The following is a 12906-nucleotide window of genomic DNA, read 5'->3' on the forward strand; positions in this document are numbered from 1 at the left end:
GAGGAGAGGGAGGGAGGCAAACCATGAGAGAATCTTGAATAGTGAGAACAAACTGAGGGCTAATGGGGTGGGGGAGAGAGGAAGGAGGGGTGATGGGCAGGGAGGAGGGCACATGTTGGGATGAGCACTGGGTGTTATATGGAAACCAACTTGACAATAAACTATAAAAGAAAAGAAATTGGAACAGCAACATGCAAAAGAAACGAGACCACTTTCTTATACCATACTCAAAAATAAATTCAAAATGGATGAAAGACCTAGACGTGAGACAGGAAACCGTCAAAATCCTAGAGGAGAATACAGGCAGTAACCTCAGTGACCTCAGCCTTTATAATTTCTTATTAGTCACATAACTGGAAGCAAGGGAAACAAAGCAAAAATGAACTACTGGGATCTCATTAAGATTAAAAATCTTCTTCACAGCAAAGGAAACAATCAACAAAACTAAAAGGTAGTATAGAGAATGGCAGGAGATATTTACAAATGACATGTCTGATAAAGGATTAGTATCCAAAATTTATAAAGAATTTATCAAATTCAACACCTCAAAAATAAATACTCCAGTTAAGAAATGAGCAGAAGACATGAATAGACATTTTTCCAAAGAACACATCCAGATGGCTAACAGACACATGAAAAGATGCTCAACATCACTCAACATCAGGGAATTACAAATCAAAACCATGATGAGATACCACCTCACACCTGTCAAAATGGCTAAAATTAACAACTCAGGCAACAGAGGCTGGCAATGTGGAGAAAGGGGAACCTTCCTGCATTGTTGGTGTGAATGCAAACTGGTGAAGCCACTCTGAAGAACAGTATGGAGGTTCCTCAAAAAGTTAAAAATAGAGCTACCCTAGGATCCAGCAATTATAATACTGGGTATTTACCCAAAGAATACAAAAATATAGATGCAAAGGGGGCTAGTGCACCCTGATGTTTATATCAGCATTATCACAACAGCCAAACTATGAAAACAACAAAAATGTCCATCGACAGATGAATGGATAAAGAAGAAGATATATATTCCATATATATATATATAATGGAATATTATTCAGGCACAAAAAAATTAAATCTTGCTATTTGCAACGACATAAATGGAACTAAAGGGTATTATGCTAACCAAAATAAGTCAGTCAGAGAAAGACAAATACCATATGATTTCACTCATATGTGGAATTTAAGAAACAAATCAGATGAACATAGAGAACAAAAAAAAAAGAAGGAGAGAAGCAAACCATAAAACAGACTCTTAACCACAGATAACAAACAGGGTTGCTGGAGGGAAGGTGGACGAGGGGAAAGGCTAAACGGGTGACGGGCATTAAGGAGGGCACTTGCTGTGACGAGCACTAGGTGTTGTGTGTAAGTGATGAATCGTTAAACTCTACACCTGAAATCAATTTTACCATATATGTTAACAGTCAGAATTTAAATAAAAATGGAAAAGAAAAACAAACATGGAATCATTAAAAAAAAAACTAGGATTAGGGATGGGGTTGCTTATTCTACTACCCTTCCAATCCGTTGAAATACTTCCTTTTTTTAACCTTCTTCCTGCCTAGCTTCTTAGGTATATCATTTAATCTCTTCTTGACTTTCCCCCAATTTTTTTTCATTTGCAAAATGAGAATCTTGCATCACAAAGAACTGGTGTATCAAATGATATTTTGTTTTGTGAATTACAAGGAGGATGCAAATATAAGGTATCATTAGGATTGTCATTCAAGAAAATTGCATTAACCTCTTTCAAGACAACCAGAGAGGTTATTGATCTAGATTACTTTCCTAATGAATCACTATACAGTGAGTTAATTCAGCAGGGGGCACCTGGGTGGCTCAGTAGGCTAAGCTTGAATTCTGCTTGGGTCACTATCTCCTGAGATCTACTCCCGCATCAGGCTCTGAGCTGTCAGCACAGAGCCTGCTCAAGATTCGCTCTCCCTCTCTCTCTGCCCCTCCCCAGGTCATGCTCCTTCTCTCTCTTCCTCTCTCTCTCTCTCTCTCTCAAAATAAATAAATAAATTTAAAAAAATTAACCAGCAGGTCTGGATGGCCAAACCCTGAACACCCCAAAGAAAGGTTTGGCGCTCCAGGGACATAACTTCTATAAGCCTTTGGAATATCTTGATTGATAAAAGTGTCTTTCTTTACATGGGTGTTGGTGGGCAACATGGCATCAGCTTGACCTCTGGAAGAGCTAGAGACTGAGTTAGGTCAGCCACAAGGTCACTCTTTGTCTACATGGCGGACACCAATAAAAACCCTGGACAGCAAGGCTTGGGTGAGCTTCCCTAAACTTCAGCACGACATTCACATCCTACAATACTTAACTTCTGGTGGCATAGCATTGCAAGAAGAATTAAGCATTGTCCATAGACTCCACTGGGAAAGGACAATAGGAAACTTGCGCGAGGTCTCTCCTGGACTCTGCCCTATGCACATTCTTCTGGTATTGATTTTAAATAACCTTTCACTGTAACAAACTATAACCATGTCATAATAGCTTTGATAAGTTCAGTAAGTCCTTCCAGAGAATCACTGACCCTAAAGGTAGATACCTTTTCCTTGGTAGTTACCCAAGACCCCACCTACAATTACTATTTACCAGAGCCATAACGGAACCACACATTAAGCATTAATGAGGTTTTTCACTGACAGGTTAGAAGATTCTGAAATGGCCAGGTTAATTAATGCCACAGCCAGTTCCTGAGACTGAAAGTTCACCAACTACTATACGTACTTGGAGAGGTTGGAGAAAAGAATTAAGCCAAGAATAATATCAACAGTTTCAAGGACATCTTTTTCTTCAAGTTTTCTGTTTTCTTTACTTGTGGCTCATTAGTTTATTTCTTAAGAAATCATTTTCTAGAGTTTCTTCTTTTTTAATAGTTAGAATACTTGAAATAGCCAGAGATTCTTTGAAAAACCAAATTAGCTGCTAGTACTCTATTTCTTTGATAGAAGTAAAACTTAAAAGAAATAGGCTACTCTTCATTACCATCTTTAGCAGAAAACTGACTTTGGGGCTATTTAATAAAGCAGGAACAGTGGTTGTCTTCATCTCAAAAGAACATACTGAGCCCTTTAAACCTTTAAAAGGTTAATCAGATAAATATACTCTCTCCTTTGAAAGAGCTTATACAGAAAGGACATCAACAAAAGAGTAAACAATGAAACCGAAATACTTAAACCACAACTAAAGGAATATACTTAACACTTATATAAAAAAGGAATTTTCTGTCGTTTTTTCCTTCTCGTACTCCCATACACACACATCTATTCACAACTTCACCAATAAAAGGGATCATTACCCAAGCCCTCTTTAGTTTATACATGAACATTTTTAGCTTTACCACTCCTATAAAACTGTAGAGAAGAAATCCTGAGTTTTCTTTTCTGAACTATGATTCCCTGAACCTATAATGTACGAGCCAAATGTGAGTTTATAAAATATCATGTGGAAGTATTGGTCGAACACTGATATTACAGAAGCTAAAAGTGAAATGCACAGAGCCTCCAATATCTTAAAGCAAACTATCAGGCTCTTAATTATCTTGGAAATCTAATACATTTAGAAATCCTGGCTTTATTTCATTTGAACATTCATAGATTATTCAGACAATAATTCAAGCAATATATTATTTTAAGAAGAAAATAATATTTGTGCCAAGCAAACAACCAAAACCATCCTACTTTAGAATCTGAACTTCTATTAGAATTAGAATTTTAAAAATGAACATTTCAAGCAAAAGCAGGTTTGTAAAGGTCTATGACAATACTTTATCTTAATGGGATTTTCTGAGTCATGAAAAAATATAAAATAGTCCCAAGCCCCTTTCATAAAACAGAAATAAAGACTGAGAGGAAGAAAAAGATAATCTAGTACACATCTCACTATAGTATGACCATCTAGTCAATGCATTAATCATATATAAAACAATTTCAGGCCTTTAGTATTGATTCCTAAATGTAAGACTCAATATTCCATTAGGAAAACAAATTGTCTATAATAGAATTTTGGCATTAACATTAAATACCAACTAATTAACATAGCTGCCCAGTCTGCCTTTCATTGTTACAAGGAGAAAATGTAAAAATGTTCATTTGGCTCATCATCTAAAGTGCAACACTTTGGTCTCTAAAACTACATTTTTTTTAAAGCAGGCAGAAGGAATGGATGAAATAATGTGAAAGATTATGCTGGAAAAGAAAAAAAATGGTTAAGACAGATCTAAAAAGAAAAAAAAATCCACAAGCAGGAGAAAACAAAGAAATGGAAATTAAAGAGAGAAGTGGCATCCTGACATCAAATTTTTCTCTACGTTGACAAATTTCTGGCTTCAGAGTTGAGTTGCATCATGTCTGCAGACTACCAAAAATATACATTCAGGCCTAAGTAATTAACAGGACATTTTAGTTCAACTTGGTAAGTGGTAAGGATGCAGAAAGTCCAGTAAGAACTAATACTAAGGAAATGCATGCAAATCAGCGTGGCCCTTTCAAGGTATGTCTTTAGGAAGCCACACGCTCATCATTTCAGCCATGCTGCTAATACTCCAAATATTTCTGGAACTTCTTTTTGGAACTACATTCCCTCAGTTTACAAACCAGTATAAACATCATAGTTTAAAGGGGACAGGCGAGCAACGGATAATGTGGTGTCTGAATCAGAAGATTCTGAACTTGTATTAAAGCTTATAATGAGTACAAAGACCAACATCTCCAGACAGTGTCACTGCCTGTTTTCACAGTAACAATATTTGGTTCTGTCCTAGAGTCAACTCCACACACAGAAGCTGATAGTTAACCACCACTGAGCGAATCTGAAACATTGCATCTCAAACCCTGGAGGTGAATCAGAACGGAATTCTACAGAAGTCTGGAGGAATAAATTTACAAGCTCCCAAAATGTAGACTATTGGCTATGAATGGCATCATCTTCATTGGGGTTGATTTCATTTTTATACTGTACCTTTTCTTCTTACTCCATCTCTGTTCCTCTCTTACTGGTTTTTATATTTGTGAAAGTTCATACACTAATATACAAGGGGTAAACACAGAAAATGGCAAGAAATAACCCAAGGAATGGGGTGGAGGGGTACTGAACTTGGATCCTTCAATGGGCTCTTATTCTTGTTAATGGAATTGTTTCCTTCTTCAATTTAATGGCTGTGCGTTACATCTATCTAGGGACAAGCAAGGTCCTAGACGCAGGGAATCTGAACAGTTCTGGCCTAAAAAAAGATTGTTTTACTGGAACTCTCCTAACTCCTCGACAAGCATCTGACCAAATATATGCAAATTTGTAAAAACAAAACCTGAAGTGCATCAGAGGGCGGGAGGGGGACTGCACGCCACAAACGGATTATTTTCCTTTAGTGCAGATCTTTAACCTTGGTACTACTCACACTTCAGAGCACTGAAGGCCAGCTCATAGGACGAACGCTGAAAGGATTTATCCTCAGACTCGGGCAAGGACCGCAGGGGTTCATTCCCATACTTTATTAAGACTCTCTCTGGTGACTTTTCGAATCGAATACCCTGAAAAATGTTGGCTGCCATAACGTAAACGGGGTCCGGGTAGCCAGTTTTTTCGGGTAAAGCAGTAGAGGTTTTCTCGCTGGTTGATGTGTCATCTGACAGTTCCAGGAAAGCGAGTTGGGAGATCTCCTCCGTATTTTTTTTGTTCGAAAACTCCAGTTCACTCGTGGCATGAAGCATGTTTGCCCCTTGACTGTCGTCCGTAGCCCAAGATTGAATTACGACTCAGATGTTCCAGGAAATAATTTCCCCTGTACCGTAAGCATCGTTTCTGTGAAAAGAAAAGGTTATCTCGGTAAATCACTATTTCTGCGGGGCCCAGTTGGTGACCCACTTCGTTCTGGCCTGAAAGACTAACAGGTGGCATCTCCGGCCGGATCCGAGCGTCCCATACTTGGGGACGTACAAGACCTAACCAAACGTCCCCACACTCTGGGGAGGGGAGGAGAGGTGTTTTGGGAATCCTCTCCCAAGGGACTTTGCCCTAGGACCCTTTGTGGGTAGGGCTCGCCACGAGCCGCGTCTGCGGCCCCACTGGCGCCCCCTACCCCAGAGGGCGGGTGTTTCCCGGGGCTTCGGGGACTGAGACGCGGCAACCGTTGCACTTGGGGCTCCGGACGCTGGTGTCTGGACAGTGCCCTCGGGAGCCCAGGACCGCGGGGCGGCGGGGGCGGCCCACGAAGGCAGTTTGGTTCAAATGCAGCCTCTCCCACCAACCGGTTCGGAGTTGGGGCGGGGCGGGGGGGGTCCCGACCTCCGGAGTTCGCTTCGCTCCTGCTCCCGAAAGCCGGGCGCGCCTTCTGGCCTCCCCAGGTCACCCTCAGGGGCCCTTCGCGGACGCGGCGGCGGAGCGGGGTGGAGCGCGGCGCCGGCGGACCTGTGCCTCAGGCCCGGCGAGGCTGGGCCTCTCCCGACTCTGGCGGTCGGCCGGCCGGCCGCGACCGGGTCTCCGTGGCAACCGGGAGCGTGGCCCGACGCCGCCGGAGGGCAGATCTCGCGGGAGTGGACCAGGCCGCCTCTCACCCAGCAGGTTGCTCTTCCTCCGGAGTTCTGCGACGCCAGCTCCAGAGCCCTTGGCGCAGCTGGATCGCTTCGTCCCGAGGGTCCTCGACTTCGTCAGAACCACAAGCGACCCCCTCTTTCCCGACACGTCCCGGGCGGTCTCCTCGAAAGCAAGAATTTTGTGTCTCCGACAGAACCCGCCTTGGAGCGTTGGGCAGGGGCGCCGGGAATGTTAAAATAGAGGAGTGTAGAGCTACTGAAGAAAAAGGGGGAAAAAGACGAGCCTACTTTATTTTCCTACTTTTTTAGAACAATGCCTATCACATTAGACGAACTCTTCCAGGGCAAGTTGGGTAAAGGTCTTCGCCAACTTAAAACCGCATCCCTCCTTTCCAGGAGTTGCTTGCAAAGAAAGACTTTGCTGAAAGTGGACCTACAAACAACCAAATTTGTCGCACCCTCCAAATTATAGCATGGTACTGGGAACAAATATAAATCTCCCCAACGGGTTTAATATGGCTGTTTTATTTTTTGAGTCCACCTGGTGAACTCCTACTCAATCTTTGAAACTCAGTGCAAGGATTGCCTCCATCTATCCTAACTGATTGTATTAGGATATAAATTTAGGCCCCGTGATATGGACCCAAGCTAACCATTGGCCTCAACAGAACCAGTCTTTTGCTCACATAAAGTCCTGTTGGCACAGCAGCTCTCCTCCACAAAGTTATCAGGACCCACACTCCTATTTTAGGCTGCATGTAAGGGCTTTGCCCTTCTTAACTTAACCCAGGTTGGTTTACCACCCTGGCATACCATCGCAGTGGTTGGGAGAACTAAGAAGAAAGGGAGGGCGTGCCCATTCCTTTCAAAGACATAACCTGAAAAATACACACGTCACTTTTGCTCATGTTCCACTGGCCAGAATTTATTCACATGGTATACCTAGCAGCAAAGGGAGTTGGCATATGTGTCTAACTAGAAATAAAGGGAACCGTTGCTAATGGAAGAAGAATGGATATTGGAGAACAATTAGCCGTCTCTGCTGCAAGCCTCTATCTCTGACCCCTTCACCCACTAGTCTACTCATTTCCGTTATTCCCAGAATGTCAAATAACGAATATATATTCAGTTCTTACTATGTATCTGGCATTATGTTTGACCCTGGAAGTAAAAATGAATATGTGGAAATGATCAGGGACCTTACCCTCAAGAAATTAATGAATACATGTATTTGAGCCTCCTTCAATTTTTATTATAAGTATTTGTGAACATACTGTATCCCCCTCCTTCTGCCATCTCGCTACCACATAGCCCATAAAACTCACACTCTTAAATAGTTTTATTATCTCTTTTTATTTTTATTATATGTAATATCATTTTATTCCCAATACTAGCAAAATATCACTGTCTTTCACACACACGCACAGATTACAAATATGAAGATGCCTTAGGGGTCACGATACATTTTATTATGCATCACACATTACACAGTACAAGCTTCTGAAAGCGTGAGATGATAGCTAGCTATAAACTTTGAAATACTATTGTCTTTTAAAATTTAACTTCAGGAGCTTCTTATTATTCCACAATAGGTCAATGTGAGTGACAATTCACTGTACTGAAAACAAGATTTAATGAGAGTCTCCATCCCCAAAGTAAAGCTTATGCAAGCAATTGTGGGTGAGTAAATTCATGGTTACTGTTTACTCTAATCATGTATATAATCCTCCTTACCTCTCACTTCTGGTTATTAGTCTCATTGTGTACTTAAATCGCAGGGAGGACAGGACAAAAGTCACCATGGAGATAGATGTGTGGGTTCAACTGTTGTGAAAACAAGGCCGTAAAAAATGTGGTCTTTGTTTAAGTTGCTTTCTGTAATATGATCAGAACATTAAATCAGGGATGGTGTAGAAAATTAAAAGTTAGTTACCTAGAGCTTTCTACCAAAAGAACTTAAAGGACTAATTTTCTTTCCCCAGGGGGTAGAGTATTTGAAATATTTGTAAATTAACATTCCTTGCTAGTAGCTAGTAGCTAGCAGCTAGTGTTTATTAGCCAAGTAGGTATTCAAAATACATTTTCTCACTTGCTTCAAGTTAATATGGGCATATAAACTGTGCTCAGTTCCATTGACCCTTGTTACAGAAATGAAATTGTGTTTTTAAACATCAGAAATCAATTTATAATTATTGCCATTTAGAAATAATAGTTGATATTTTTTGCAACAATATTTTTCTTTATTCTTTTGTAAAATTACGTGGTGTTCTGTTGTGGACCTAAGCTATATCCAACTAGGAACTTTGGGGTATTAGGGCAGGCTTCAGGAGCTCTATTTGTCTGTGAATCCTCAAGGCCCCCTGGGTAAGCTGCATCTGGAGACTGATGGTCAGGTACTGAAATATCCCATCCCAGAAGAGAAGAGAATGGAAGATGCCTAGAAGGCAGGAAGCTCACTCTGAAGTGGGTGAACATCATCCTCTGACGCAGGGTGAGAGTTGGTGTGAAGCAATACTTTGCATATCATAGCGTCACGCAGGGTCCTCTTGCCCACTCCTTGTGGAAACTTGTCCCAAACAACTTGAAAAGGAAGTGATAAGATGATAATGTAAAGATACCTTTGGAAAAGTCAAAATGTGATTACACAAGCTCATCGAAGGTTAACCAAAAGAGCTATAACCACTTGAAGAAAGGGGGAAAAAATCTTTCTGAATCTGAAAGCAGCAGACAACTGGGATGGAGCCGAGTCCTGAAGGGTGAGTCAGGTGGAGAGGAAACCAAAGTCCAGACGCTAGCAATTCAGAGACAGAACCATTAGAAACAACATTCTGACATTTAGAAGCCAAATATGACAACACCAAATAAGGAAGAGTTTGAGTTATCTTGGTTGCAGTGGGGAATGGAGGGTCAGGAGGCTTATCAGCCCAGCCCTTGACGGTCTTCTGTGCCCCAGGAGAAAGGAGGGTTTTATGGTAGACAACCATTATAATAGATTGCACCAACACTACTTTCCTAGAGCAGGTCATTTAAGCATCACCCTCATGGATTATTTTTCCAAATCCATATACTATCATTTATGCTATTTACTCAATATTTTATTTTATTATTATTTTTTTTTTAGAGAGAGAGAACACATAAGAAGAGGAGAAGAGCAGAGGGGAAGAGAGAGAGAGAATCTTAAGCAGGCTCTATGTTCAGTGCAGAGCCTGATGCAGAGGTCAATTCCATGACTCTGGGATCATGACGTGAGCCAAAAATCAGGTGTCGGACACTCAACCAACTGAGCCATCCAGGTGCCCCTACTCAATATTTTATTTTAAATCAGAATCACAGTTTTACTTCAATAGAAAATTATAAATGGAAAATCAGTATCATTTGCCATAAATTAAAATCACAAAAAACCCAAAATAATACTATTAAATTCTAGCTAGAAACAGTGTTTCAAGGCTCCAGGCATAAGGTTGACTGCTCTCAGTTAAAAAGGAAGATGGGCAATGGTAGAGAGGTGTTAAACAGCAGTACAAAAATGAGACTTTCTCCTCATCAGAAAGATCAAAAGAGCCTTGGATAAAGCAGCTTTCTCACTGTGTATTTGTTATTCAATACTAATTCAGCATATCACTTCAAATCCTCTTACATATATTTTTATTTACTTTTTTAAGGTTTATTTATTTATTTTGAGAGAGAGAGAGAGAGAGAGAAAGAGATACAGAGAAAGAAGGGGGAGAGAGAATCCCACGACCTGAGCCAAAACCAAGAGTCAGACACTCAACCACTTACCACCCAGGTGCCCCGGCTTCCATACCTTTGGTGGTGCTGGCTGTACACTTGCAGAAACACTGTGTTAAGAGATTTGAATTCAAGAGTTAGACAGTTTGGAATGCAAACTGGTGTAGCCACTCTGGAAAACAGTATGGAAGTTCCTCAAAAAATTAAAACTAGAACTACCCTACAACCCAGCAATTGCACTACTATCCAACGGATACAGGTGTGCTGTTTCAGAGGGGCACGTGCACCCCAATGTGTATAGCAGCACTATAACCCAAATGTCCATCAATGGATAAAGATGTATCTATACAATGGAGTATTACTCGGCAATCAAAAAGAATGAAATCTTGCCATTTGCAACTATGTGGATGGAACTAGAGGGTATTATGATAAGTGAAATTAGTCAAAGAAAGACAAATATTATATGACTTCATTCAATGAAGACTTTAAGATACAAAATAGATGAACATAAGGGAAGGGAAGCAAAAATAACATAAAAACGGGGGACAAAACATAAGAGACTCTTAAATATGGAGAACAAACAGAAGATTGCTGGAGGGGTTATGTGAAGGGAGATGGACTAAATAGGTAAGGGGCATTAAGGAATATACTCCTGAAATCATTATTACACTATATGCTAACTAACTTGTATGCAATTTTTTAAAAATGAATAAATTATTTAAAAAACAATAAACATTTTAAAAAAGAGTTAGAGAAACAATGCTTCCTCTGAAACAAGAGAGACAAAATATAAGAAATTCAAAACTGGCAAGAAAGTCATTTAAGGGATCTCATGTTGCAGATGAACTCAGTCTGCTAACATGGTACAGTGGTAGTGGGAACTTTGAAACTAGATAGAATCAGAAGACCTGTTTTTTAGTCTTAATGTTGTCATGACTTAGTTGCATAATCCAAGCAAATCTCTTTGGTTTTTTTGTATTTGTTTCTTGATATGTTGAAGTCTATAATTTATTTACTAAGAGAAAAGTGAGTGAAAAGGATTTGAAGAGACTGAGAAAAATTGGCAGTCAATAGGGGAATGATATTGAGATATCTATTCTAGAATTTATTTACCCATGTCTATTTAAACTATCTATTCAAGTGGTGTCTGGGTGGCTCAGTCAGTTAAATGTCTGACTTCAGCTTAGGTCATGATCTTGTGGTTTGTGAGTCAGAGCCTCGCATCAGGCTCTGTGGGGACAGCTCAGAGCCTGGAGCCTGCTTCGGATTCTGTGTCTCCCTCTCTCTCTGCCCCGCCCCTGCTTGCACTCTGTGTCTCTCCCTATCTCTGTCTCTGTCTCAAAAATAAATAAAGATTAAAAATTTTTTCATATCTATTCAAAAGTTTTTTTTTTAACAAAGAAGGCAGAAATGGAGGAATAAAAGGACAAAGACATAAGACATGTGGAAAAAAATAGAAAAAATGGTAAATATAAACCCTACCTAATCTGTAATTGCATTAAATGTAAACGGATTAAATACTCAATTAAAAAGCAGAGGCTAGTAGAATGGATTGAAAAATCCAACTATATGCTGGCTACAACAGACATATTTTAGATTCAAAGATACAAATAGGTTGAAAGTGAAAAAATTAATTTAAAAAAAAACACAGCCATGCAAACAAGAACCAAAAGACAGCTTCAATGGCTATGCTGTTATCAGACAAACTAGACTTTACGACAATGATTATTTCTAGAATACTTTTTCTTTTTCTTTTATTTTTTAAATAGTTTATTGTCAAATTGGTTTCCATATAACACCCATGCTCTTCCCCACAAGTGCCCTCCTCCATCACCACCACCCATCTTTCCCCTCCCCCACCCCCTTCAACCCACAGTTCATTTTCAGCATTTAATAGTCTCTCAAGTTTGGATGGAAATAGGAAAATTCTTACCCACCATCCCCTCCTACACAAACAAAACACAACTTCACCTCCCTCAGTGTGTGACAGATGTGATAAAACCAGCTTTAAGTCTCTCTTTTTACTGCAATATGTTACCTTTCCATTTAGCCATCAGGCTCTCACCCAATGCTAGTAGCACAGCGAATATCCCTTCTAGTCCGACCCTATGTGGTTATGTAGCTGGGGGAGTGCACAGAGAGGGTAGGCAAGGAGAGCCAGATGATGTCCCCACCACATCTCTGGCTCTCATGATGGGATTATAGAAACATCACTGGGATTTCTGCATCCTCTTAGCAGCAGGGTGATCACTGTTACATTGGCTGGCACAGGGATTTTTCTCTTTTTTTTCTTTTTTTTTTAAATAGTTTATTGTCAAATTGGTTTCCATACAACACCTAGTGCTCTTCCCACAAGTGCCCCCCTCCATCACCACCACCTCTTTCCTCCCCTCCCGCTTCCCCTTCAACCCTAAGTTCATTTTCAGCATTCAATAGTCTCTCAAGTTTTGCGTCCCTCTCTCTCCCCAACTCTCTTTCCCTCTTCCCCTCCCCCTAGTCCTCCGTTAGATTTCTCCTGTTTTCCTGTCAGACATATGAGTGCAAACATATGGTATCTGTCCTTCTCTGCCTGACTTATTTCGCTTAGCACGACACCCTCAAGGTCCATCCACTTTCCTACAAATG

The 12906-nt window shown here is 40.4% G+C and overlaps 1 protein-coding gene across 3 annotated transcripts in view; it reads right to left on the reverse strand.

Annotated features, from left to right (window-relative positions):
* NSUN7 (NOP2/Sun RNA methyltransferase family member 7) overlaps positions 1-6486 on the reverse strand; it is a 60704-nt gene extending 54218 nt beyond the window's left edge. For all 3 annotated transcript variants that reach the window (XM_029932191.1, XM_029932189.1, XM_029932201.1), the window contains exons 1-2: positions 6305-6486; positions 5418-5821 (exon numbers count right to left, since the gene is read on the reverse strand). In XM_029932191.1, coding sequence (XP_029788051.1) covers positions 5418-5730 — 313 coding nt within the window. In that variant the 5' untranslated portion in view covers positions 5731-5821; positions 6305-6486. The remainder of the gene's footprint in view (positions 1-5417; positions 5822-6304) is intronic.
* Between the last annotated feature and the right edge of the window lie 6420 nt (positions 6487-12906).

Source organism: Suricata suricatta, chromosome 1 (assembly GCF_006229205.1).
Source record: "Suricata suricatta isolate VVHF042 chromosome 1, meerkat_22Aug2017_6uvM2_HiC, whole genome shotgun sequence".
NCBI classification, from domain to species: Eukaryota; Metazoa; Chordata; class Mammalia; order Carnivora; family Herpestidae; genus Suricata; species Suricata suricatta.